General features: G+C 43.9%; 2 protein-coding genes across 3 annotated transcripts in view; both read right to left on the reverse strand.

Annotated features, from left to right (window-relative positions):
- Positions 1-1,439: 1,439 nt before the first annotated feature.
- Positions 1,440-21,941, reverse strand: setd1a (SET domain containing 1A, histone lysine methyltransferase). Of its 2 annotated transcripts, none has more exons than XM_089018849.1 (21): positions 21,736-21,941; positions 20,858-21,002; positions 20,362-20,460; positions 20,008-20,278; positions 19,755-19,885; positions 19,426-19,682; positions 17,415-19,038; positions 15,006-15,992; positions 14,057-14,212; positions 13,897-13,981; positions 13,696-13,832; positions 13,573-13,609; positions 11,469-11,646; positions 11,300-11,334; positions 9,283-10,496; positions 8,128-8,479; positions 6,957-7,138; positions 5,812-5,922; positions 4,382-4,501; positions 4,165-4,302; positions 1,440-2,632 (listed from the first exon to the last, which is right to left on the reverse strand). In XM_089018849.1, exons 2-21 carry the CDS (start codon positions 20,993-20,995, stop codon positions 2,459-2,461), a joined length of 6,426 nt encoding a protein of 2,141 aa, XP_088874975.1. In that variant the 5' UTR covers positions 20,996-21,002; positions 21,736-21,941; the 3' UTR covers positions 1,440-2,458. The 2 variants fall into 2 exon arrangements, with proteins under 2 accessions (XP_088874975.1, XP_088874976.1); XM_089018850.1 differs by lacking the exon at positions 21,736-21,941 and adding an exon at positions 21,441-21,682.
- A 1,462-nt stretch (positions 21,942-23,403) lies between these two features.
- ccdc47 (coiled-coil domain containing 47) overlaps positions 23,404-26,538 on the reverse strand; it is a 7,620-nt gene continuing 4,485 nt past the window's right edge. The window contains exons 8-13 of the mRNA XM_089019484.1: positions 25,559-25,669; positions 25,379-25,464; positions 25,236-25,294; positions 25,037-25,146; positions 23,834-24,001; positions 23,404-23,740 (exon numbers count right to left, since the gene is read on the reverse strand). Coding sequence (XP_088875610.1) covers positions 23,660-23,740; positions 23,834-24,001; positions 25,037-25,146; positions 25,236-25,294; positions 25,379-25,464; positions 25,559-25,669 — 615 coding nt within the window. The 3' untranslated portion in view covers positions 23,404-23,659. The remainder of the gene's footprint in view (positions 23,741-23,833; positions 24,002-25,036; positions 25,147-25,235; positions 25,295-25,378; positions 25,465-25,558; positions 25,670-26,538) is intronic.

Raw genomic sequence — 26,538 nt, forward strand, 5'->3', positions numbered from 1 at the left:
GTTACGTCGTCGTTTTAATGACGTCACTCGTGTGTGTTTCGCTAGTATGTGTGTGTGCGTGCGTGTGCGCGTGTGTAAGTGTCGTTATTGCATGTACACTCTTTGTGTGGAACGTGTGGAATTTATTTTTAAACCCCTGGTATGGACAGCGTCTAAAAATACTGCAATGTGTCAAAAAAGGTCAAAGGTTGAATCCTCGTGATGATGGCAAAAATAAATGTCAAACTGCCATTCCCGAATTTATTCTGGAAATGAAGATATGATGTAGATCGCAGTTCTCAAATTTGTTTGGGTTTTAGTTTTTTTTCCTCTGGGTGTCGATAGAGCGCTGGCCAGACCTCTGGCAATGTTTTTTTTCCCCTTCCACGAGCATTTGCCTTTTTTTCCATGTTAGCACTTTGTTCCAGTTTCAGTTGTTGTTAAAGCGCTATATAAACCAATATGTATGTGTTGCATTGTATATAAAGGGCGCCATTCCCGAATTTGATCGGATTTGGATTCAGGGGGGTATTGATATAGCACTGGTCAGACCTCTGGCAATTTTTTCCCTTCCACAAGGGGCAGCATTTCCATTTTTTTCAGTTTTATGTCAGATTCAGATGTTGTTAAAGGGCTATATAAACCAATATCTATGTATTGCATTGCATTTTGGACATCCGCCCTGATTTCAAGCTCATATAACTCTATATCCATATCATTTAGGAATTAACAATTTTTTTTTCTGATGAAAGAAGAGAAGCTAAGGTTTCTTCCACTGCATTGAATATTTATGTAGTCCTAAAACTCAGTATCATGGGAGTCCTGGAATTTGAGCAAAGATGACAAAAACCCTGGCAGTGGAGTAGACAAATTTTTTGCACTTCTGGCAGTGAATGAGTTAAGAATAAATGTGTCCATATTTTAATCATGCTGCTTTTTTAATAGTTGGAAATGATATAGATGTTTTTAGCGCAGAGATGTATACATAATTAATGGTTGTTTGTTTAAAAAAACACGTTTTTAAAGTTATAGAATAAGGTGTTTTTAATTGGTCTGAATTGGTCAAGACAAATTGAGAATTCTCAAATCATTTGTGATTTTGTACGTTTAAATTTATGTCCCTACTGCTCTCCTTTGGACCTTCGTTCAAGGCTGCCGCAACCTGTTATCAGTGGAGCTTGGAGAGTGGGTCAAAGTTCAATTGTGGTACAAGATTTGCTAGGCTGAAACAAAAAAAAAAAAAAATCGAACTTGACGTTTCATCAGACCACATTTATCAGCAACAACCGCCATGGCATCACCAGTTTCATCCATTTCAGGTCACATTACATCACTTCCTGTTGACGTAGCTGCCATGCAGGTGCGTCACAACACGGGAGGAAACAGTCATTTTAAACTATTTCCCAATTATAATTAATAATAATAATAATAATAATAATAATCCAATTCCAAGCGCCTTTCAAAACTCTCAAGTGCACTTTAGTCACGGGATTAAAGTACGTTTACCTTTTGTAGCGTCATAAATTCCCTCTCGTCTTCACTCACAAACGCACTTTTTTTTTCTTTAAAAAATATTTTAATGCACCATTAATAAAGGGTACAACGCATTAATACAAGAATGCAAATAATATTAAAACGAGGAAGAACCATACAAAATAAACCACTTGAAGGTATGTACATGTATCCTGGCGTGGAGAGAACAGTGGGGGACAAGGGGGAGTGAAAAGAGACGGGAGGAGGGTTTATTTACAACTAAGTGTGTTTCTACGAGAAACAAACACTTTTATTTACATCCATGTTCTTTTTTTTAGCACTTTATCATGTGAAGCAGCAGAAAAAAACTGTTTGTCTTTTTGCTACTTGACAGATAAACTTTGGACAGGTTGCCCTTTTTTTTCTTGGAAATATCCTCCCTGGTAAAAAATAAGCTCTAGGTAATCCTCTTTTTTTGTTTTGTTTTATAATCTAAGGGGAAACTAAAAAGTGCCTGTTCAAAAATAAAAAAACAAAAAAAAAAAAAAAACGTGAAAAAAAAAAAAACAGTGACAAGTTGGGAGAAATTCAAAACAGGAAATGGTGACCGGAAACTGCATCACAAAATAAAAGTAGACATTGTTTTTGGCTTGTAAATAGGAGATAATTTAAGGATCCGGATAACAGGGATGCTTGAAACACTATTACATAAGAAGTAATATCAGATAATACTAACAAAAACAATCCCAAAATAAGAAGTAAGCCTTGTATTAGATAAATGGAACCTGTCGGATTAAAATGTTTTAAAACCCTGAATTTGCGTCGACTTCTTTGTGCGTGAATCTGAATGGACCTTCCTAGCCAAGGTCCCGCCTGACTTCGAGGAACGCAGGGGTCAAGGGTGGGTTGTTGAGGACAAAATGGCCACCAAAAGTGCGAGCAAGGCGTGTTTTTTTTTCGTCTATTTTTTTTCCCCCTCAGGTGGTTGGCATGGCGACGGGAAGGGTTAATTCAGTGTGCCCCGACAATTCTCGGTGCCGCATAGGCACGGGATCTTGTTTTCCTCCAGTGGGAATTTGTAGTCGTATGTGATCTCCTCATTGATAGCGATGGCCTGCTTGGAATAGATGACAATCTTCTTCTGGGACTCGATGGTGATCACCTTGGCGTAGCAGTTGGGCTGAAATGGACACACGGGGTCAGTGTACAGTGATACCTTGGCTTACGAACTTAATTGGTTCCCAGAGGCGAAAAGTGTGTATCCCAAAAACGAATCTCCCATAGGAAACCATTAAAATGATAATAATCCGTTCCTTTTTCCACTCCATTTTCCACTTTCTAATTTTCTAAGCCTTAAAACTATACAAAATATACCTTATTTTATGTATAATAAATGTGCTATGGTATTATAATTAAAGAAATAAACTGTATTGTACAATAAAGTCGTTTTATTTACCTTTGTGATGGTCGTTGATGGCTTGATGGAATGGAGTGGCCGGTTTATCAGCATTAAACACTTAAACACACATTAAACGCTAACAGCCAGCCAGCTAACAGATAGCCAATAGAAGGCCAGCCAGCTGGATAGATAGCCAGCCAGCCAGCTAATAGATAGCCAGCTAACCAGCCAGTGAGCTAACAGACAGCCAACAGTACAACAATAGCCAGCTAGCCGGATAGATAGCTAAGAGTTAGGCAGCTAGCCAGCTAGATATCTAACAGATAGCTAACCAGCCATTATTTAGTCATTCATTCTTCAGCACTTGCTGTGCCCTCTTTGTGACATGAAGCAGTTCTAGATGAAGGACTGTGTGTCTTTTGTGTCGTGTCGTTATTTGTTATTCTGTTCTTTGTTTTGACTTCAAAATGGCGCCGCGGGAGTGGCTGCCTTTCCAGCAGCTCCTGTATTTTGTTTTTCTACTTCTTCCTTTCCTTTCCTCTTATTTCCATCACTTTGCTGCTGTGAAATGTAAATTTCCCTGCTGTGAGACTAATAAAAGGCGCAATTATTTTTTTTCGGAATAAGGTGCTTTTCTATGGGAAGAACAAATGACAAGGGTATGTGTGATTGACACCTGGTAAGTCACGCCTCCTGCCTATTATTGTTTTTTTTTCCTCAGGCATACTGGTTTCTAGCAAACCGATTGAAAGGAGGCACAAGATAATAATAATAATAATAATAATAATAATAATAATCCATTTCATTTCTAAGCGCCTTTCAAAACTCTCAAGGACACTTGACAGTCACAGGATCAGTTTTTCTGTGGGTGAACAGCGGCAGCCACACGCGCCAGCGTTCACTTAACCCAGAAGTAACTCAAGTACATAGAAAGCTAGCTAATAGATAGCCAATAGATATGGATGTGACAGCATTTTTCAATAATAATTCATCATACATTTTCTAATACCATATTAAAGTGCATTTAAATAGCTTTCAAATGATGTATTTGTTCTATGAGAAATAATAATGAAATAATGGAATTTTTAATTTTCGAAATATGAGGGGATTTTCTGCCAGTTAAAACAATGAAAATCATTGAACGAGTTCTTTATTACAGTTTAAACTATCATAACTTTTGTAATTTTTGGCAGATCTTAACGAGTAAGGTACCATTGGAAAGCTTTTGAAATTCTAAACAAGACGAACATTTCGAGTATGGTGCTACCGTCGGGTGACATGGACAGTTTCAACATTTGCGTGGATCCACTCACAGTGCAGCAGTGGTTGATGAAGCGCGCCAGGTTTCCGCATTTGGTAGCATCGATGATGGTGTCGTGGTCGACTCGGAACAAGTAGCTGCTGCCGATGCCTTGCTGGGCGTATCTCTTTTCGCGATTATCCGCCACCATCTGCACACACACGTGAGGTTACATTCATGCTAGCATTAAGCATGTGATGCTACGCTAACGCGTAGAACTGCGGGCTCACCTGTCGTATGTTTTGTCCGACATACTCGATGACCATCTCGTCGGCAGCGATGGCCTCCATGGCGAACAGACCCCACTCGTGGATTCTGCTACGTCCGAATCGAAGCTTCTTCTTGCGGAACTGCATCAAAACAAAGAAAACTCGATCAAATCTGACCGTGTCTGTTGCGACATCGTACCATGTGAGAGATCAGATAGTGTACCGCGAAAGGTAATCGATCACTTTTATGTTCGGGCTAAATTTGGTGAATAATGTGTGAATTAACTCATTCACTGCCAGACGATGTGCAAAAATGTAGCCATTCCGGTGCCAGGGTTTTTGTCATTTTCACTCAAATTGCAGGACCCACAAAATATTGAGTTTTAGGACTACAGAAACAATAAATGCAGAATAAGAAGCCTTTCATTTTCTTCTTTAATCAGAAAAATATAAATAAAAAGCTAGCTAGCTAGCTAGCTAATGGATTGGATTTGCCTTTATTATTCTGGCAGTGGCTAATAGCTAATAGATAGCCAGCCATTCAGCTAGCCAGTCAACAGGCAGCTAACAGACAGTCAGTCAAGTAGCCAGCCAGCTAACAGATAGCCAATAGACAGCCAGCCAGCCAGCCAGCCAGCTGTATAGATAGCTAATAGATAGCCAGCCAGCCAGCTAATAGATGGCTAGCTAACCAGCCAGCTAGCTAACAGACAGCCAACAGATAGCCAGCTAGCCGGATAGATAGCCAAAAGTTAGGCAGCAAGCCAGCTAGATATCGAACAGATAGCTAACCAGCTAGCCAGCCAATAGACAGCTGGCCAACTAGCAAGCCAGCTAATAGTTAGCCAGTAGAATGTGCATGTCTGCTACAAGCTAATCATTCTTAATTATATATCATTATATTATTGTTAATTATATACTCGGTTTGATCCCATTTGAGACTGATTTGATTTTATTTAGGTTTTTGGATAAGGAATTGATCTGTGTTCATATGACACTCTTCTTTCATCACAAAAAAAAAAGAGTTAATTCCTAAGTTATACGAGTCTGGAGTTATCTGAGATTGAAATACGGGCGGGTGTACAAAAGGCAAACGCTGCCCTCTGGTAGAAGGGAAAAAACAGTGTCAGAGGTCTGACCAGAGCTTCACCCCTCCCCACGCCCCTCAAGAAAAACCAAACCTAAACAAATTCATGAATGGCCCTCCATTTTATATTTTCAATTCCCGTATATATTCAGTAAGGGCGGTGAATGAGTTAATGAAATGTATTTTATTTTTTATTTCCCTCAAAGAAATACTGATCCAAACTAAAAACATACAAACCGTACAAATGAAACACTTTTTTTTAATGAGGTGCTGTCCATTTTTTCACACCATTCATGCAAGTTCTGTGATCATTTCCTGCATGTGTTGAAGACATCTGGAAATGGCGCCCATTAGTTGTTTGTACCTTGAGCTGGTTGAGTTTCAATAGGTCAGAGTCCATAACGGCCGGTGTGCCAATGACGGTGAGAAGACGCCGCTGTTCCGAGCGTCGCTCCGACAGCACGCGGTTGGTTCCCTGAAGACAAAAGAATCATAAAATGACGAAGCTTCGTGGTGTTATCCGATGACCTTCAGTTCCAGGAACACTAAAGAACCTTGACCTCAATCTAAGGAATTCAATGAACTTGATGTGATACAACTAAATTGATTTGACTTCAAGATGGCGCAGCGAGAATGGCTGCCTTTCTAGCAGCTCGTGTATTTTGTTTTTCTACTTCTTTCATTCCTTTCATAACTTTGCTGCTGTGAAATGTAACTTTCTCCACTGCGAGACTAATAAAGGCTAATCCAATTCAATCCAAAGCAGATATGAGTGTTGACAGATCTGATATGGCCATGAAAAATTTTACAGCATTCACTCAATCCGGAAGTAATTAGATAGAAAGCTAGATAGCTAGCGAATAGATAGCTAATAATAATAATAACTTTCAAATTCTTTGTACATTTTGCGCTATCCAATAAGTTATCTGGCTGGCTATCTGGCTATCTGCCGGGCTTCCCAGAGAGCACTTTATTTGCTATCTATTATCCATGTAGCTGGCTCACGAGCTATCTAGCTAGCTAGCTATTAGATATCCTTATCCTGTGACTGTAAAGTGACCTTGACAGTTTTGAAAGGCGTTTTGAAATGTATTGTTATTATTAGCTATCTATTCGATAGCTAATAGCTATCTATTCGCTAGCTCTTAGCTATATATTCACTATTGGCTATTGGTAATAACATATTGGTTATTGGCTATTAGCTATCTATTAGCTAGCTAGCTAGGTGTCTATCATTTTGAGTTATTCCGGGTCGAGTGAACGCTGGCGAGTGTGGCTGCCGCTGCTCACCCACAGAAAAACGTCATCCTTTGACTGTAAAGACTTTTGAAAGGCGCTTACAAACGAAATGGATTATTATTATTATTATACTCGACATGCGCCGGTGCTGGGGCAGCGGAGTTACAAACTTGCGCCAATGGCTGTCAAAATGCGTACATAGCGCTAGGTTAGCATCCCGGCTAACCTAATGGGCGATCTAGTGCAAAGTGTTAAGAGGCTGAAACGTACCGAGCTGTCGACGTTCTCCACCTCCCGTATGACCTGTTCGGGGAGGTCCAAGTCCAGGTAGACATCTTTCTCCTTGCGGCTGATGGCGTAGTAGCCTTCACTCCTGGCGCAGCCGGTCACGTGTTCGCGTAACTGCCCGTCGGTGGTCCTCTTCTTCCGTCGAGGGTTTGGCAAGTTGGTCAGTACAGCTCAGCGTTAAGGTCGAGATGTCATAACACAAGTCTAACAAAGGAAGTGGCAAAATACAGTGATACCTTGGCTTACAAAATTAATTGGTTCCCAGACAGAGTGTGTAAGGCGAAAAGTGTGTATCCCAAAAATTAATTTCCCATAGGAAACCATTAAAATGAGAATAATCTGTTCCCAGGTCCCCATAAAACATAATTTTCTACTTTCTAATTTTCTAAGCCTTAAAACTACACAAAATATACCTTATTTATGTATAATAAATGCGCTATGGTATTATAATTAAAGAAATAAACTGTACAGTATAATAAAGTCGTTTTATTTTCTTTGTGATAGTCGTTGATGGCTTGATGGAATGGAGTGGCCGGTTTCATCAGCATTAAACACTTGATGAGGAACGTAACCTTCTTTCACCGTCTTGATGAATTATCCATTGTAGGTGCTTTCTCTGCGATAATTTTACCTTGTTCCTCATCAATTGTGTTCTGTTTAGCTGGGTTGATAAGTTTTTGCATCAAGTGTACAGATGGCTTGCGCGGGTTATTTGTGGAGCCTGATTGATGGGAATTTTAACCTTGCAGTCTACACTCTGCCTTTGAACCATCAAAGTTGAATCGAGTCCAAATGTCACTGTTTTCTATCCATTTTGTCACTCTCTCTCTGTCGTCTGCCTGTCTCTTTAATGTTTAAAACACCTCCCCTCACTGATGCGTTCTTGACCAATCACGTGGCTTTAACCGACGACTGAGGGCGGCGAATGGAGGACCAAAACAAGCCGGCTGCCATTTTCTTGTCAGGAGAATGGGGTCGTTCGCGAACGACACATCACCCATTGTGGCAGCTCCGTGTGTATCCCGAAAAATAGTTTGTATGCCAAGGTAACATTTTCATAAATTTAACATTCATGAAACGAAAAGTTCATCAGCCAAGGGGTTCCTAAACCGAGGTATCACTGTACGGCCAACCAATAAACGGGACAGGATATCAGTGTGCTGGACCCAGTGGGTGTCGTTGAGCCAGTCGGAATTGTGATCATCCTGCAGCAGCTTTTCGTACGTGGTCTTCAGCAGCATCAGGTCCTCGCCGTCCAAGCCCGAGTTCCAGATGTCATAAAGGATGGTCATCTGCTCAAATTCGCTGCGGTTGTCGTACTTGATCGCCGGAGGCTCAGGGGCCGGCGCGGGTTTGGTGAACATCAAGCTGGCATCCTGCAGGAAGAGGCGTTCGCTTTTCCTCACGTCGTCCGCCGCCACAGGAGACTCGCCTTCTGAATCGGTGCTGGTGAGTTCGCCGGATTCCAGCTCTTCAACGTCCACATCTTCTTCGGCATCAGATTCCTGATTGCAGCGAAAGAACGTCAACAGAGTGTTTGACATGTAAGGTTTTTCTCAGCATACAGACGCTTTCCTACTTACGAACATTTGAGTTATGAACATTTTTGTTCGTAACTCAAACGTGGTATTCTCCCCAGTTGTGCACGTACATATCTTTATGTAGCATATATTTTTATATTTCAGGACAAATCAAGACAGGTTACTTCTACAAGCCTTAAATATACTTAAAATAGACGCTCCCAGACTTCGGAACATTCAAGTTACGAATAACGGGACATATGAACATTTTTACGAGTACACCATGTCTTACAATTGGCTGACACATTGGAGCTTTCAAGGGCTGGATGTTTACACAGTGGACGCCAAGGCTGACCAATCAGCGCAGAAGTGTTGCCAATGAGTTTTGGCCCCGATCCGCCAAGCTCGCTTACGATTGGCTGCGAAGAGTATGTGGGCAGGGAGGAAATCCCTCTTCCCAGTTGACGCTTCATGAGGACACGATGCATAACAAAAAGTAATGGCTGCTGGCACGTCATTCAGTAATGACGTGCCAGCAGCTTCTGTAATGACTTACTGAAGGCCGAAGGATATATGTCGTCGTACTAAGTCGGTATGAATTTATTTGATGACTGTTAGAGAGTCCGTGTTTTATATTTCCCCGCTCAGTGTTTGACTTCAATGTACATTCCATACAAAATATAGCACGGAAGCAACTTACGAACAAATTCACCTTACGAACGACTGCTGGGAACATATCTCGTTTGTAAGTTGGGGAGCGTCTGTCATTGTTTTAGCTGGACACATACCTCTTGTTTGTGTTTCTTTTGTCTGATGGCTGGCGTCTCCTTCGGTTGCTTTGCAAGAAGAACCTCCAGATGATCTCTGTCTTTACTTCTCATCTTTTTGTTCTTCTCCACCCCAGACGCTTTGGTCACCTGTAGCCTCTTGGTCGACGGAAAAGCCTGGCTGGACTCTTCAGCAGACAGCAATCCCAAGTACTCGCTGGGATCTCCTCTTGAAGAAAAGGCCTCACCGATGACCTCCTCGGGCGCCTCCAGCACCCCAGAAATGGCGCTGAGGTCAGCTGGGAGAAGGACGGATGTCTCCTGCTTGGAAGTCCTTCTGGAGGAAGGCGGTGGTGGAGCGTGGACTGGCGGTCTGCTGTAATTGTGCTCCATGAAGACCACCATGCTTTCCGAGGTCATGACCCGCAGCAAAGCCTCCTCGGAGAAGAAGCCGGCCTCCATTTTCTGCTCCTCGGCCTCGTCGGACGTTTCCGTCTCCTCCGAGTCTCCGGCATCGGGATCCATCTTCAGGGCCACGTCGGCCAGCACTGACAAATCAGCGGTGGAGGCCGAGGCCAACTGCAGCAGACTGGACGCTCCCAGTTGGTCTCGTAGCCTTATCCTCTGCTCCTTCTCATCACCCTCGTCTTCTTCTTGGAGGGAAGCAGGAATGACGGCGGTCCGGGACTTTCCACGCGCTCGCTTGCTGTGGGGAGATGTAGCGAGCACTTCCTCGAAGGCCATCCTGCACATAGAGGCATGGTCCAGTGGGAGGTTCTGCACAGTACGACACACCATGACAGGAGGGGCAGAGGATTTGGGGGAGTCTTTGCCCGTGGCCCGTTTCCCGGACATCTTGATCCTTTTCGACTCATCCGCATCTGGAGACCGTCCACATGGCGGCACGATGAGAGCGTTCGCTTCACCCGGTTTGGAGGCAAAGGGGAGGAGTTGGATGCCGTGAGCGTGACGCGGGCCGGTAACCACGCATGCATCCAATGGTTTGGCGGGTGACAGCGGGGGGGCATCACCCGGCATTTGCTGGGGAGACAAAGACACGGGTGGCGGCAAAGTTGACGGCAGATCTTTACTTTCAGTCTCCTCGGTGGAGAAGGAGACGGTCTTTCGGCGCTTCTTGAGAGGCGGCACCAGGACCACGGGGGATGGAGGACGAGGGTACTGAGGGGACGGGGGCCGTATGGAAGGCGGTCCCGGTTTGTTGTTTTTGACATAACCTGAAAGATATGATGTACATTTTTTTAGCGATTGCTTTACAGTGGAAAACGCGCCCGTCGAGCCAAATTTTGGCTCGATTGTTCGATTATACAGTAAAGTCTCATTATATTGATATTCTCGGGAGTCGGAAAAAATATCGATATAACCGGACTATCGATATATCCGATCCTGCGGCATGTAAATTTTCTCCTCGCGTTCATAGAAATAGTATCGTATTAAGCAGTACTATCGATATAACCGATATCGATATAACGAGACTTTACTGTAGTTTGACTGTATTTTAATTTAAAACTGATTCTTTTCTTACAGACAGTGTATTTTAGGTATTCAATTACCTGACATGTTTCGGCATATTACTTCCACCTTCGTCAGAGTGTCACGGATGTTTTTGTGATGCGCAACACCAGCTGAAAAAGGCGCGTCACAACAACATGCGTGACACTCTGACGAAGGCGGAAGTATACGCCGAAACATGTCAGGTAATTGAATACCTAAAATACACTGTCTGTGTAAAAATAATATCAAGTAGACAGGATGAACTTAATACAACAACTACAGTTGGACTGATTGAAATCATTTTGCGCCCACTCAAGTTTGAATTTTACAGAAGAGCATGAGGGCCAGGTTGGTGGCTTTTACCTCTCTTTTACCAAGAGAGTTATACATCATAAGTGATAATAATATATAGACTGTAACACATTAAAAAAATTAGCACCTTCCAAACATCTTTCAATTCCCGAATATATTCTGCAATGGCAATGAATGAGTTCAGCGTCTTACATTTTGACTTAAAATAACTTACCCATTTTGAGCTCTGCTTTTGTAAATATCTTCTCTCTGATAAAAGCACGAAAGCAAAATAGAATAACATGAAGAACATGATGAGCATAGGCAATACACACACACACACACACATACAAAATGAAGGGCTATTATTGATATTTTTTCCATCATAGAAAATTTAAACATACCTTTTGTCTTTTTCCACCGTGCTGTCCATGGTGGAGTCATCCATGGTGTCCGGGTCATCGCTGTCACGCATCTCCCCTTCCTCCTCGGAGGAGGATGAGGACGAAGACGCATCAGAGGAAGATCCCTCCGAGGAAGACGAGAGACTCTCGTCGTCGCTGTCGGCGCTAAGGGCATCATCTAAAAATAAGCAAAATGTGTTATTGATATTTCTAAATCATTTCTATTCACTTCTATTGCGCAAGTTGGCTTTTGTCATTAACTCATTCACTGCCGTACGATGTGCAAAAAATGTGTCCACTCCAGTGCCAGGGTTTTTGTCATTGTCACTGGAATTCCAGGACCCACAGAATATTGAGTTTTAGGACTACATCAACATTGAGTACAGCCTTGGAAACCTACGTCCGGGAGTGTCAGTCATTTTTTGCCACGGGCCACATTGTAGTTATGGTTTCCTCTCCAGGGCCGTTATGAATTTGGGGAAGCTGAATGTTTAATCCCCGCCACATATTACATGTAGAGCGCACAACAAATTAACGAATAACTAGTTTTCAAATCTGAAGTCAAGAATAATGACTGTTATTGTGGTTTACATCCAAAAATATGACATTCTGGTTCGGATTTTAGCAAGCGTCATGGAATTCCACAAGTTCGAATTGCTTTCGCGGGCCGAAAAAAATGATGTGGCGGGCCGGATTTGGCCCTTGGGCCTTGACTTTGACACATGTGCCTTAGACTATCTTCTTTCATCAGAAAAAGAGAGTAATTTCCTAAATTATATGGGTGTGAAGTTATATGCCTTGAAATGAGGGCAGCTGTCCAAAATACAATACAATACATATTGACTTATATGGTGCTTTAACAACAGCTGTGACAACAAGTGCTAACATACATATAAACATATAAAGAAGAGAAATGCTGCCACCTTGTGGAAAAGAAGAAAAAAAAACATTGCCAGAGGCCATTGCCAGAGGCCACAGCCAGCGCTTTATCGGCACCTCAAGCATGGAATTTTTAATTCCCGAAAAAAATTCGCAAATGGCAATGAATGAGTTAATAACTGGCGAGAGGAGTCATAAATTAAACATATGCCTGTGTGTGACTAAGTCCTTCGAAGACTTTCTAGCGCAAAGGCGGCAAACTCATTTTTTGCCACGGGCTACATTGTAGTTACGGTTTCCTCTCGGGGGCCGTTTTGAATTTGGGGTAGTGTCAGAGATATGACAGACAGACACCGTGGACAGAGCCTCAGAACCAGAAAGATTGTCCCCACTGCCGGCAGGAGACGCAGTCATCAGATGACATACGTCTGAATTGTGCGCCCCTCTGCCAAGCTATTTATTGAGAGTATATGCAAATTACAGTGATATATTAGTAAAACACAGTTTTCTTGATTATAATGCCACGCCTCTGGGCGTTCTGAGCACCAACAGCTGCAAGCAGTAAAACATAAGACATTTTAATTGGTTGTCTTTTCCAAGAACTGATAAGTTTGTAATCTGGCGCTTGTGCAGGATGTTTAAGCTGTAAATAACTTTGGTGGAAAAGGAGTATCTCAAGCCCTAAATTCTGTGCAAGGCCGGACCTTCTAGAATCTTGATGGAGATGACAGTTCACCTTGCCGTGTCTGTTTCATTCAGATTTACTGTGGCCATCTGCGCTTTGACTGTAGGCCCATTGTTTAGTTGGTCAGCAAAGCACGGCACTTTTAAACATGATAAATTATTATTCTCCATCAGGTAGCCATTAACATTTTTTAATCCCCTCCACATATTACATATAGAGCGCACAACAAATGAATGAATAACTAGTTTGCAAATTTGAATTAAAAAATAATGAATTGTTACTGTGGTTTAATTTGAAAATTGCGTTTGGATTGTAGCTAGCTTCAAGGAATTTCACAAGTTTGATTTGCTTTCGCGGACCGAATAAAGTGATGTGGCGGGTCAGATTTGGCCCCCAGGCCTTGCGTTTGACACTAGTGTTCTAGCGTTTCTGGTATTTTTCATGAAGCAAAGTGCGGGTTAATACAAATGAATGATGGGAGAAGACATGAATCATAACATTTGATGATATGTGACAAGTGTTGTTTTGTGTTTTTTTTACCATCAGACTTGTCACTCGCCTCCACTTCACCGTCATCCTACAAAGGACAGTTCCCATCAGAACAAAAAAAGTGATCCCAAATGCTGATCTGAAGCTATCAAAACAGAAAGCCCAATATCAAACCTTTTCGGAAGACGAGCCATCAGACGTCTCCTCTCCCTCGCTGTCCAACTCCCAAGGTTTACGACTCCTGGGCTTCTTTTTCCTCCTCTTGTTGTCTCGTCCTTCTCGACCGATGTCAGGCCTTCTCCCGTCGGCGCCTGAGAACAAAGCGAGAGTCAAGACGGTTTTCTTCTGACATGACAAGACATGAGCTTAGCAAACCTTCGTCATCCTCGTCGGGCGGCGTTGATGGTCGAGGTCTTTTCATGTCTGCTTCCGTGAGCTCTTGAGGCTCTTTTCTCTTCACCTATACAAACATTGATACTTTTTTTAAACATTGTTTGTGTAATTTGTTGCGCCATAACAGCCAAATGTTAATGACCTTGAAAGAAGGTAGCCTGAGCGCTCCACGCAAGGAGAAGCCCTCCACGCCGCCACTTTTGGCCCAGTCCACCAGAGACATGAGGGGCTCGCGAGGACGATTCATCTTCTCCTCTTTTTTCTCATCGTCGCGCATGGCTGACATCGTCTGGAATGGCTGACGACAATAACAATAACATCTTAAAAAATATACAGTAAGTATTCTCTCATAAGGTATTGCGTTTGCGGTACCTTCCGAGCGGTCGTTCGTAAGGTGAATTTGTTCATAAGTTGCTTCAGTGCTATATTTTGTATGGAATGTATGTTTAGGGCTTATATAAGTATGTTTAAATTTTATATAAGAATGTTTAAGGCTCGTTGTATAAGTAACCTGTACAGACACTCCCCAGCTTACGAATGAGATATGTTCAGAGCGGTCGTTCGTAAGGTGAATTTGTTCATAAGTTGCTTCAGTAATATATTTTGTATGGAATGTATGTTTAGGGCTTATATAAGTATGTTTAAGGTTTATATTATTATGTTTAAGGCTTGTTGAAAGGGTAACCTGTACGGAAACTCCCGACCTTGCATATGACATACGTTCCGAGCGGTCGTTTGTAAAGTGAATTTGGTCGGAAGTTGCTTCCGTGCTATATTTTGTATGGAATGTATGTTGAAGTCAAACACTGAGCGGGGAAGTATAAAACACAGACGCTCTTACAGTCGTCAAATAAATTCATACCGACTTAGTACGATGACATATATCCTTCGGCCTTCAGTAAGTCATTACAGAAGCTGCTGGCATGTCATTACTGAATGACGTGCCAGCAGCCATAACTTTTTGTTATGCATCGCGTCCTCCTGAAGCGTCAACTGGGAAGAGGGATTTGCTCCCTGCCCACATACTCTACGCAGCCAATCAAGTGAGGATCATTTTTAAGTGAGGATCATTTTTAACCCATCACCCATACCTTAGCCTTTGTCTCCTTCCTGTCCCACCACTCATCAAAGGTGGCAAAGGCGATGTTCTCCACCATCTTACGATTCAAGTCTCGTTGCATGATGCTCTTCATCTCCTGGATGAGGGTGGCCAACGCCATCTGCACGGTGGCTTCGTGAGGGTTCTCGGACAAGACGGGGGTCTCTTCGGCGGGGGTCTGGTATTCACCGTCCTCGCCGGGGGGCATGGTGGTATATGTGAGCGGCGGCATGTAGGAGGGGTAGTGTGCAGCCGAGATGTGCGGCGGCCATGCCGGGTGCGGAGGCGGGAGATGGGAAGGAGGCGCTATCTGGGCGCCGTGGGGGTCCGTGTAAGGGTAGGGAAGCATGTGGGGCGGCATGTAGCGGTTATCCTGCTCATAGTGTGTCGCCGCCCCGCTCCCCTCTTGGTCCATGAAAGAGGGGTGCGGGGGTGGCAGCGAGTGCAGGTGGTACGACGAATAATCCCCCGTGGCAGCTTCACCCGTCGTGCCGTTAGAAGACGACATGCGCAGCTGGTGCAGGCGACTGAGCATGTGCGTCTGCATCTGGAAGGACATGGGTGCCCCACCCGTGTATTGGTTCATCAGTTCCATGGAAGTGGCATAGTCATACATGTGATGTGGGGGTGGATACTCCGGGTGCATTTCCATATGAGGGGGCGGCGGGACCCCGGGAGGTGGAGGTGGCTGCAAGGAGTAGCCCGGGGGAGGCGGGGGCGGCAGGTGAGGTGGGTAAGAGGGGATGGGCGGGTGGAGGGAGGTGCCAAAGTGCTGTGTTGACTCGGAGATGGGTGGAGGCGGGGGCGACGACGACGAGCGGTCCGTCACCGCCTGGGACGGTATTGCCGCCTGGGAGGACGACGGAGAGGAGCAAGAAGTGATGGAGGTCTGGTGGGTGGTCACCGTGGTGATGGTGACTTCGCCTTCCTCCTCCTCATCAGAGATTTCCATGTCTTCGCCCGAAGAATGAGGGGAGGACTAAAAGGGGAAAAACAGAAGCTTTTTGAGAAATGTGGAGGGTCAAACTGTAAACTGTCTCTGATGATCGCGGAATAGAAGAAGTCGTGTGTAATCCCAGCCTGTACTCTAAAGCTTTATAATGTGGTTTACTTTATATTTGGAAAACTTATATATTTCTATATTATATTTGGAAAACTTATATATTTCTATATTACACAGTAAAGTCTCGTTATATCGATATTCTCGGGAGTCGGAAAAAAGTATTGATATAACCGGACTATCGATATATCCGATCCTGCGGCATGTAAATTTTCTCCTTGCGTTCATAGAAATAGTATCGTAATAAGCAGTACTATCGATATAACCGATATCTATATAACGAGACTTTACTGTATTTGGAAAACTGTGTTTTCATTCATTGAAGTTGTGCCTTCAAGTCCGCCTTATATATGGAAAAAGTTTGAAAATACACCATTCGTTGGCGGTGCGCCTTATACACCGGAAAATATGGTACATGAGTTTTTCATATTTTTAGTTTTTCCATCTTTATAACGTGGTTTACCTTATATTTGGAAATATTTTATATATTTATATATTATATTTTGAAAATATTTTTCACCCCTGACCGAGAAAGCGACACACAATGCATTTTGGGTACATTGTTTGGTCTGAAAACTTCATGTTGATCCATGTTGATGGCGAAATTAGAAGGAAAACACATACATAACGCGATAGTGAATCGTTGTATGTTGCACCAAAACTACTATTTGATACTAGTTGACACAAATTCCCAGCAGACAAATCAGCCCATGTCCAACGGAGCTTGGGGGACATCTTGTGCATTTTCTGGGCGCTACATCAGACGGCTCCAATTGATACGGAAGGACTTCTTTATTCGATTGCAAACATTTATGCTTTTCTCTTCAGAACTATTTGAATCATATTCATAACTGGATGAGTAACAAGAAAGCATCTTCTCCGAATCTGAAGCCATTGTTTTGATTCTCGAGCACGGCAAGAAGTCCTGGCGTGACGTCACGAACAACGGGGTGGCACCTTCTGAAGCTGAAACTTTCTGAGGTCATTTTGAAGTAGTTTCGGGACACTTTAAGTCATTTTTATTGGTGTTTTTCACTTGACTAAAAATATCAGCCTGCGTGTTTCGGGTATTTTAGATGTTATAAAACGTTTTTCTGATGTCAGTTAGGAAACAAAAATTGGTGTCGGTTGTCCTTTAATACTTGGCAACAATGTTTTTTTTTTTTTTTGCAATTAGTAGTCTTATTGTGTTTCAAGTTGTGAAAAATGGGGCAACTTTATGGCCGGGCAGGCAACTTTTCAGAGTTGTCTGCCCTGGTGTTCACTAACGTTTTGTCATGAGTTTCAGACACTGATGAACATGATATAATAATCAAAGATGACTCCGTCATCCCCGCTTACCTGACTCTGACCGTTGAAGGGTGGCGTGTGGGCTCCAGTCCTGTTTTGCGTGTTGCTGCTCACGTCCTGCGTCGCCTCCTCAAGGACGGTGTCGGACCCCGGCGGGGCGACCGAGGCCAACGGCTCATCTGGGCCTGGCACGTGAGGAGAGTATGTGGAAGAAGACGGCGTGGAAGACAGTGGCTCAGCGGGGCTTTTCCGACTGTCTGTTCCTTTCCCTCGTTTCCTGAGACTGTCACGGTCGCCTTTACCCATTTCCTTGTCCCCGCTGTTGACTGCTTGATTGACACACGTGTTCTCGCCCACACCATTGCCCGCACGCCCTCTTTTTGACCCGCTTTCCGGGCGAGTTCCCCGCTGCTTATCCTCTTCATCTTCCTCGTCGGAAGCAAGGAAGGAGAACTTGGCTTTCTGCTCTTTGAGGAGCATCTCAATGCGCGAGTCCAGGCTGCTGCTGTGATGGGCGAACGGTAAACTTTCATTGGTGGAGTCCGGCTCCGGGGAGGCGGAACCACGTCGGCGACCCGGTGGCAAGCTACCGGAGGCGACGGCGTTCTGGGGGAGGGGAGCGGAGGAAGGAGGAGTGGAAGAAGAGGCGCCGGAGGAATGGGAAGGGGAGACGGGTGGCGGTGTCTTGGGTGGGATTGGGGGCGTGCTGGGACGGCGTTTGGGTTTGGTCCATTGCTCCTCTCGTACGGGACTCTCCTGGTTGAAATCAAGCGCTCCCAGCGTCTCGGCCACAGCGGCGGCAATGACAGATGCCGGTGGAAGTGGGGGCGGCGGCGGTGGAGGAGGTGGCAAAGAACCAGTCAAGGGCGCAGGGGCTCTCTCAGGGAGGCTCGTACCCCCGAGATGAGCGGACGCATCCAATCCCTGAGGAGGGACCGAAGCGGGATCTTTGGAAGCTGAATATGCAGAGTAGGACGAGGGCGGGGGAGACATGCTGTTTGAGGAAGAGCGATGCGAGTTGGAATTGTATCTAGGGTCCGAATTGCTGGCGTGGTCAACGTCCCGCTCTCGGTCCCTGTCCCGTTCTCGATCCTTGTCGCGGTCGTGGCTGCTCTTCCTGCGACTGCCGTGGTGATTGTGCGAATGGTGGTGGTGGTGATGGTTGCGGTGCCGCTGATGTCCGCCGTGCTCACGGGAACCCGTGCCGTCCCGTCGGTATCCCCGCTCGTCCCGCCGGTCCGAATGGTGGTGCGAGTGATGAGAATGATACTTTGAGGACGAGGAGTTGGCGTCTTGATGGTAAGACGCCCGCCTGGAGGTGCCGCTCACCCCACCGTAGCGCCCCGAGTCTCTGTCCCGCTCCGTCATGAGAGGTTGTTCGTACTGGGACCCGAGTAGTGGCGGAGGCATGGCGGAGTGGTGCGCCATGTGGGACCCGGCTCCTCCCGCGTTGGGGTACGGCGGGTAGCACGGCGGTTCGTTAGGACGGTATGACGTGGCCGGGAGGTACCCGGGTCGACCTCGGTGGTACAACGACGGTTCGTGACCGTCCTCGGAGTAGCGAGACACTTTGAATCCACCGCCTACGGTGGACGACACCGCAGAGGAGGAAGAGGCGGAGGGAAGCATGTCCTGAGGGGGGTAACCGCTTCCCAAAGTGCCTGCATTGTAGCCGCTGTGCATGACGGAAAGAAAAGTAAAATGTTAACATTTTTACTTCATTATCTCCAGTTGGAGTGTGATTTTATATATACAAGGATGCATCTGGGAATTTGAAAAAGTGACCTTGAGAGTTTTGAAAGGCGCTTTTAAACGAAATGTACAGTAAAGTCTCGTTATATCGATATTCAAGGGAGTCCGAAAAAATATCGATATAACCGGGACTATCGATATATCCGACCCTGTTTGCATGTAATTTTCTCCGTGCGTGCATAGAAATAGTATCGATATAACCGGGACTATCGATATATCCGATATCGATATAACGAGACTTTACTGTATTATTATTATATTGAAAATAACACATCAGTAGCTAACACTGCAAGCCGAGCCGACAACCCACCGGTTTCCAGAATAGCCCGACTCCTGAGAGAACGGCGTCCCTGATCTGGAGCTGTATGGTGTTCCGCTCTGAGAGGACGTTGAAGATCCCGAAGTGTAGCCACCCGTCATGGACGACGAGGGGGGCGTATCCAGGCGCTGTTCACCGAAACCGGTATCCGCTGAACCGGGAGTGACATTTCCTGACTTGAGGGCTTGCTGGACACCCGCTGCCAAGACTGCCAACTCGCTGGAGAGCCGACGGCGGATTTCAGCAGACTGTGTTGACAGGAATGATGGGTAAGCATTTGGAAATGAATGAAAAATTCATGTTCTATTCATGACAGTTACCACATCAGGCTGTTGCTGTGCGGGGGTCTGCGGGGTGAGGCAATCAACTAAGGCCTTGCCCCCCAAGGGGACCGTTTGAGGCGTGTAGGAACCATTCACAATCAAGTCATAATACTTCTGCCTCTGCTGACCTGCAGATAAAATAATAATTCCATCTCTCTCTTTTTTTGGTTAACAATTAGACCAGAAAAACATGTTTATAGGGATAGTGAGCGCAGACATGCAGCGTCCCAAGAATCCACCCCTGGCCCACCTTTGATGTCCAGCTGCGCATGGATAATGTTGCCCATAACAGAGGTATTGTGCAGCTGCTTGACCGTGTCCTTGGCACCACGTGTGCTGGTGAATAACACCCGAGCAAGGCCCAGGTGCTTCCTGGTCTTGGGGTGAAACAGAATCTCCATCTCCTCCACCTCGCCAAACTTGGCGCACATCTCGGCCAAAAAGGGCTCCTTGATATTGTCGTTGAGCCGGGCGAAGGTTACCTCCTTGAGGGGAATCGGACCCACATAAAAATCGTCCAGCTGGGTGTTGAGGAGAGAAAAAAAATTCTTGAAAGGACAAATTTGTGTGTGGGATGATCTGAGATGTATGGAGATCTTTTTACCTTAAACTTTGGCACTGGCAGGACCATCTCTGTATACCTGGACCATAATCTGCGGGGTCTTGGGTCCCGGAGTTCACCCACAGGCGGAAATCCGGAGTCCTGGTGACATTTTATACGCATGAGGTATTGGAGTGCAATAATTTTAAAACATGCAGTTAACTAAGAAAATCATTAAAAAAAGTAAATAAAGCAAGTGACAGCGAGCAAGGATATACCACCCAAACCAATAAGTTAATGTGAAATGACAGCTTTTTAACAACAGAATAAGTGCTAATATTTCTATGTGTTTTTATCCTGTTCAAAGTGATGTGAAGCTGAAGCATTCCACAGCTGACTAAGGCTGAAATTTGGGTGGACAACAGTTAGCCTGGATGTGTCGCAAGCATCAACAATCATTTGTCTCTGAACACATGAGACTGAATACCACCTGGAACACCGTAGAACCACTCACCAATGCATTCACATCACATGTGAAATTAAAACAATATCTACTCACGGGCACGCTGAAATGCACTCCATCGTATCTGTAGATCTTCTGTGCCACCCGTTTGATGGCTGGGTCTTGCACCAGTTTGAAACTCTTCCATTGCAAACTTACGGCTTTTTGTGTGTCTGCACCGTTGTCTGGATCCATCCTACAGCTGCCAAAATACGTGTGTTTAGATAGCGTGGAGGGAATGCAAGCAACACAAGCATGTGCATAGCTTTGGGTCGGCTAACAACACACAACTCGTGCTACAAACACAAATCAAGTAAACGACGCGTGTGAAACACTAAAAGCTATCACTTGTGCATCGCAAATAAATACGGTGAAAAGCATTAAAGAAGACATTTGGCTGACGTTCACCGCTCCGGGTAAGATGCTGTCAAAACAATGAGCGACTTACGTCACAGAGCACTACTTTAGTTTAGCTAGCTGTGCTAACATGCTAACACGCAGCGAAAAACACCATCGATATTACCTATTCGCACAAACTAAGACTTAGAGATAAACAAAACTCGAACCGGGTTATCAATCGGTTGATAAATATGACATTACAGGCTTTTCGAGTGCTCCACAAATGCGCCAATTTTCTTACCTTTTTGTGTGTGTGCTTATGCTAACGCAAGTTGTCGCGACGAGGCTATCAGCTAGCGCTAACTTAGCATAAGGGTCAAATTAACAAGCGAAAACAATCGTTTTGCCACACGGGACAGTTGATATCATATTATAAACGTCACCCGTGTAATCTAAGACTTTTGAGGACTTTTGGGTTTGGTTTACACCTGAAAAGGCAAGACCCTCAGCTCCAAGAGTCCAAGAGCGCGCTCAACCGAGAGTAGTAGCCCGCCGCCAGGCCCGCCCGGTCAACAAGAAAAACACAGTCCACCCACCAAAACACAAACGGGACAGCTCCGTGGCCCGCGTTCAAGCAAAAGTAGGGGGCGAAAATGATATCGCTGACATTCCGGTTGATAGTCGAGGGAAGTGCAAGGCCCTGCGGAACACCGGGGAGTAGTTTTTGGTGTCTAAAAGCCCAATATTATGGGGAGAGCGGCCATCGCGTAGGAAAACGGAAAGCCTCGCCTGTTCTCCATCAGGGGAGGCGAACGCAGCAAACAGCTTCTCACACCCACTTTCCACTCAAAATAAAAATAAATTAAAAACTTCAATTTATTGCGCCAATCTGTAATATTATGACTTCTGTTTGCAATAGGTGTCTGGTGAGTTACTCGAATATTATTTTGATCGATTTTATTTACCTGAATTATAACGTTAAACCGACAACGAATCTGCGATTCTAAATCGTCTAAGTGGCTTGTCGAAGGATGCTAGAATTCAAGCAAAATTGTATTCGACCATTGCATTATTGGACTCTTTGCACCAAAGTTAATAATTGAGATGTTTTTATAAATTTATCACTTGCTTCCTCATGCAATTTATATAATTTAGCCTCACGGTCGAATCTGCTTTTTAGGTCTAACAAAAGCGCAGCGTCCTCTGGTGGCTCAGTACTAAAATTGAATGCTATTAAAATAATAACATATTTCATTTATAAGACCCTTTCAAAACTCTCAAGGACACTATACAGTCAGAGGATATTTTTTTCTGCGGGTGAGCAGCGGCAGCCACACGCACTAGCGTTCACTCAACCCGGAAGTAACAAAGTAAAAAAAAACTAGATTGTCGTGTTCTTCAATGAACAACACAGTTACGTGAATTAAATTTTCGTACAAAAGATACCAATCAAACACGCGTTTTCAAATCTGGTAATCATTTGGACCAAGTGTCCTTTGGTGAAAATGCATGAATTATATGAGTTAAAAGAAATGCAAATTAGACAATGATTCATCAATAAAATAAACATTTGCAATAAAAAAATAGCCTCAATTACTTGTGACAAAATGTACTAAATATGTTATCCGTAATTTAAAAAATGATGTGATTATGGCGATTTTAATAATAATAATAATAATAATAATAATAAATTTCTAAGCGCCTTTCAAAACGCTCAAGGTCACTTTACAGTTACAGGATAATTTTTTCTGTGGGTGAGCAGCGGCAGCCACACGCACCAGCGTTCGCTCAACCCAGAAGTAACTCAAATAGAATAGTAAGACAAATACATAGAAAGCTAGCTAGCAAGCCAATAGATAGCTAATAGCTAGCCAGCCAGATAGCTATTGTACAGTATTACAGAAAGACAGAGAATTGACTGAGCACAATATTTCTTACCAATGTCGACATAAACCAAAGTCAAAAGACCAAAAAAAATTAAATAATATATGACAACACAAACACTATTTGCTTGTTTGCACTATTTGTTTTTTTCCCCCAAAGACCTGCTCCTGCAATTTCACCCTTCGGTAGTATAATTAGCACTTGGTTGCACAATTACAGGACGAGACTCTGCAATATATTGTAACATGATCACGTTCCTCATGTTAGCAGGGTGGTGTCGTAATGCCAACACATTTAGCTCAAGTTGTTGACACAAAATATAGCACAATGCCACACCCTTTCCAGTCCTCAAAATGTCTTCCTGTCAACGAGACAAAATAGCAGACTCCAGTGCATTTTATTGACATTTTCTTCAATATTCCTTCAAAACAGCCTGCACAAAAGCAACCCTACAGGGGATATAATTTAAAATGTATTATTAAATGCGATGATTACAAATCAATGGGACGCAGTGGTGATTTGAAATGTAAAAGCAGGTGCAGTTTTAAAAACCCACCAAAACCCAAACATGATGATGCTGATAAGAAGATGACAAAATGTCTTTTTTTGCGATGTCCGCTCCTTGATGTTGAAGCTTCACATTGCTTTCACTTTGATCTGTTTCATCTTCATCTGCTTCTTTTCGATCTTCTTCTGCTCTCGTCTCTGGGCCGCTTCCTGAACAAACGAAAAGGATGCCATGTTTATTGATGTGATCATTTTTGAAGCAAGCAGAATCATAACAGCTGCGGATGTTGATTGTATCGGCACCTCAAGGCGACGTTGTCTCTCTGGGTCCTCCTCGTTCATGATCCTCTCCTTCTCGGCCCGCTTCTTTTCCTCGCGTCGGGTCTGCGCGGCCTCCTGGCGCTGAGCGTGCGTCTGCTTAAGGAAGTTCTCCTCCACGCGGGCACGGTTGCGATCCGCCTTCATTTTCCCCTGAGGGGACAAAGGAGGGAGGATCCTTTACATTTACAGTGATAACTTGGCTTACGAACTTAATTGGTTCCCGTAAAGTGTGTGTAAGGCGAAAAGTGTGTATTCCAAACATTAATTTCCCATAGGAAACAATTAAAATGAGAATAATCCGTTCCGAGGTCCCCATAAAACATAATTTTCAACTAAATAAGACTTAAAAATACACAAAATGTACCTTATTTTATGTATAACAAATGGGCTATGGTATTGTAATTAAAGAAATAAACTGTACTGTATAATAAAGTTGTTTTATTTACCTTTGTGATGGTCGTTGATGGCTTGATGGAATGGATAGCTTTTTGCATAGTGTCTCAAGGAGCTCTGGGTTGTACATTTTAGAAGTTGTGATATTGCAACAGCAACAGATGCAGGCAGACACACTCGAAACTTCATTAATAGCTGGTTCACTTGCTTGTCTACGCTTCAAATTGTACAGATGGCTTGTGCGGGTTATTTGTGGAGCCTGATTAATGGGATATTTTAACCCTGCAGTCCACACTCTGCCTTTGAACGATCAATAAAGTTGAAACAAGTCCAAATTTCACTGTGTTTTCTATACATGTTCTCACCTTTTCACTTTAGTTTTTTTCCACTTTTTTTGTTTCATTCTCTGTAGCCTGTCTTTCTGTTCATGTGCAGCACTGTGTTTCTGTTACCCCCCCCCCCCCCCCCCCCCCTGAGTGTGTCCCCTCCTTCCTCTGCCACGGATCTTGACCAATCACGTGCGGCTTTAACCAAAGACTGGGGGCAGGAAATGGAGGGAAAAAAAAGCCGGCTGCCATTTCCAGCTTTGTTCACTTCAGAGTCCTGCTCAAAGAACCGGCTCGTTCGCGAACGACACATTGTGGCGCTCCGTGTGTTTCCCGAAAAATAGTTTGTATGCCAAGATTATATTCTCTGGAATTTATCGTCCGTAAGGCGAAATGTTCGTTAGCTAAATCATTCACTGTATTTGTTTCGTCTGAATTTAATTGTGTTGGGTTTGTTTATGTCTACCTCTCTGTTGAGACGCAGTTTCTTGACTTTATCGATGCTGTAGATAACCATGTTCATGAGGGGCAGGAGAGCGTCCATGTCTTTGGGAGAAGTGTTGCCCATTCCAGGCACTGTATGACACACACAAAACAGATTTCGAGACCACGTCAATGGCACAATATCTCGGCGAGTCTTGTTGCAACGATGAATCAATGATGACCATTAAATGTAAACAGCAAGGTCTTCTTTGTTTCAGGTAGTTTTAAGGGCTGACCCTCCCTGAAAAAGCAATACAGGGTAGGCACATGAGACAAAAATGCTGTCAATTATTTAAACAATATATATTTAAAGTATGATACTCACTCTTGCATAACTTTTGGACCAGAAAATTGGTCCGAAAAATGGATGGACTCGATCTTGTCGGCGTGGTTGGCGATATAATGAACCATCTGTGAAACACAAGCACACGGAATGAGAGAAAGAAGCAAAGATCATAGTCTTAAACAAACAAACAAACAAACAAACAAAAAACATCATGGTTACCTTGTTGTCCATCACGCCATCCGTGACCTCGCCCATCTCTGTAAGAATAGCCAAAGAATCTGGAAGGCCGAACTTGGCTCCAGACTTTGGCTTGTCGCCGCAGAACTCACTCTAAACAAAAAAAATCCTAGCTTCTATTGATAGTTTATGCATGGTTTGCGTTTTTCTTACGTGATGCACATGGTGACGAATTGCAAAATGGTATCTACAGTGATACCTTGGCTTACAAACTCTTTAGCTCACGAACTTTTCGCCTTACGATCATATTCGTGAGAATATGATCTTGGCCACCGTGGCTGCAGATGTGGTTTGTTATCGAGTGGAGTACTTTTGCTATTATGAGACCGAAAAAGACCCCATCACAGGCTCGTGTTAAGCCGAAAAGGACACAAGAGAAAATTATGGTCGAGCAGAAGAAGGAGATGATCGAAAAACACAAACGAGGCGTGCGTTTGTGTGACTTAGCGTCCCAGTACCAGTATGCTAAATCAACCATTGCTACGTGTGGCTAAGGGTGTTTCTGTGTTGTCTAAGCAACGGTCTCAGGCAACAGAAGTTGTTGAAAAACTTCTGTTGATTTGGATTAACGAAAAGCAGCTAGCAGGGGACATTGTGAGTGAGGGTATTATCGCCGAGAAAGCACGGCAACTTCACTCGGATATCATCAAGGGGCAATTACATCAACGACCATCACAAAGGTAAATAAAACGACTTTATTATACAGTACAGTTTATTTCTTTAATCACAATACAATAGCACATTTATTATACATAAAATAAGGTATATTTTGTGTAGTTTTAAGGCTTATTTAGTCGAAAATTATGTTTTATGGGGACCTGGGAACGGATTATTCTCATTTTCAATGGTTTCTTATGGGAAATAAATGTTTGGAAGACACACTTTTCGCCTTACACACACTTTCTGGTAACTAATTAAGTTCGTAAGCCGAGGGATCACTGTACTGAAGAAAAAAATATATT

The sequence above is a fragment of the Hippocampus bargibanti genome, linkage group LG17 (assembly GCF_051943395.1).
Source record: "Hippocampus bargibanti isolate YZ-2025 linkage group LG17, ASM5194339v1, whole genome shotgun sequence".
Lineage (NCBI taxonomy): Eukaryota > Metazoa > Chordata > Actinopteri > Syngnathiformes > Syngnathidae > Hippocampus > Hippocampus bargibanti.

What these genes read in the sequence shown, in the direction of transcription:
- setd1a (XM_089018849.1), bottom strand. Translation starts at nt 20,995, where the DNA reads ATGGATCCAGACAACGGTGCAGACACACAAAAAGCCGTAAGTTTGCAA. An exon ending in CACAGCAACAGCCTGATGTG is followed by an intron (nt 19,683 to 19,754) that starts GTAACTGTCATG and finishes CTGTCAACACAG; the next exon opens with TCTGCTGAAATCCGCCGTCG. An exon ending in TCGGGCTATTCTGGAAACCG is followed by an intron (nt 19,039 to 19,425) that starts GTGGGTTGTCGG and finishes CGTCATGCACAG; the next exon opens with CGGCTACAATGCAGGCACTT.